This window comes from Rhea americana, unplaced genomic scaffold, assembly GCF_003343005.1.
Source record: "Rhea americana isolate MKP2758 unplaced genomic scaffold, rheAme1 scaffold_691, whole genome shotgun sequence".
Lineage (NCBI taxonomy): Eukaryota > Metazoa > Chordata > Aves > Rheiformes > Rheidae > Rhea > Rhea americana.
In genome coordinates this window covers 2,603-3,581 of record NW_028186858.1, presented here as the reverse complement: position 1 = coordinate 3,581, position 979 = coordinate 2,603, and the positions used below count along the sequence as shown (strand labels likewise).

Sequence of the window (979 nt, the reverse complement as noted above, 5' to 3'; positions counted from 1 at the left end):
CCCCTCCCGCGCCGCGGGACGTGGCCGGTGTGCCTGGCCGTGCCCCGCGCGGAGCTCGCGCTGCAYGGAGGGGGCAGTGTGCGCTGCCGGTGCCGGTGCAAGGCAGCGGCTCTGGGAGCACAGCTCGGGGATGCGCTGCAGCCGAGGTGACCCCCTGCGAGCAGGGCACCAGCGGGCGTCCGTACGGGAGGGTGGGCACCATCTCCACCGTCTTGCACCCATGCGGGAGGCCGGGCGCCATCCGCTGTCGCAGATGCATGGGCAGCCGGGCGCCGTCTCCGCTGTTGTGCGTTGGTGCAGAGGTTGAGCACCGTCTCCGCCATCGTGCATCGGTGCAGGAGGCCGGGCCTCTCCCGCCGTCGCGAATGCATGGGTGGCCGGGCATCACGCCCGGTGTYGTGCGTTGGTGCAGGCCGGGCATCGTCTCTGCCGTTGCAAATGCGCCAGTGGCTGGGCATCGTCTCCAGCGTTGTGCGTTGGCAYGGGATGCTGGGCAGCGTCTCCGCCRTTGTGCGTCTGTGCCGGAGGCCGGGCGCCTTGCACCGTTGCGAATGCWTGGGTGGCCGGGCATCACGCCCGGTGTCGTGCGCTGGTGCAGGTCGGGCATCGTCTCTGCTGGCCCTGAGCTCTGCCTGCAACCAGGATTGCTCGTGTCCTGCCCGGAGCCTCACCGCCCTGGGAAGGGGCACGGAGACGCCCAGGCCCGCTCGAGAAACGCCCGCAGCTCCCGTCGGACCGGGGAGGCGGCGGCGGCGCGGTGCTGCCGGCGCGCGCCGCTCACCTGCCCGCGCCCTCTCCCGGCAGATAACGCGGAGAAGCGGGCCGCCGCCATGCCCGACTCCCCGGCCGACGTGAAGACGCAGCCGAGGTCGACGCCGCCCAGCATGCCGCCGCCGGCCGTCACGCAGGGCGCCACGCGCCACCCCTCCTTCACGCCGAGCACCAGTGAGTACCGGGGAGCGGGCGGGACGGGCACGGC

General features: G+C 73.4%; 1 protein-coding gene across 2 annotated transcripts in view; it reads left to right on the top strand.

Annotated features, from left to right (window-relative positions):
* LOC146586389 (transcriptional corepressor CBFA2T3-like) overlaps positions 1–979 on the top strand; it is a 22,000-nt gene that overhangs the window by 18,425 nt on the left and 2,596 nt on the right. For both annotated transcript variants that reach the window (XM_085321400.1, XM_085321399.1), the window contains exon 2: positions 805–945. In XM_085321400.1, coding sequence (XP_085177526.1) covers positions 805–945 — 141 coding nt within the window. The remainder of the gene's footprint in view (positions 1–804; positions 946–979) is intronic.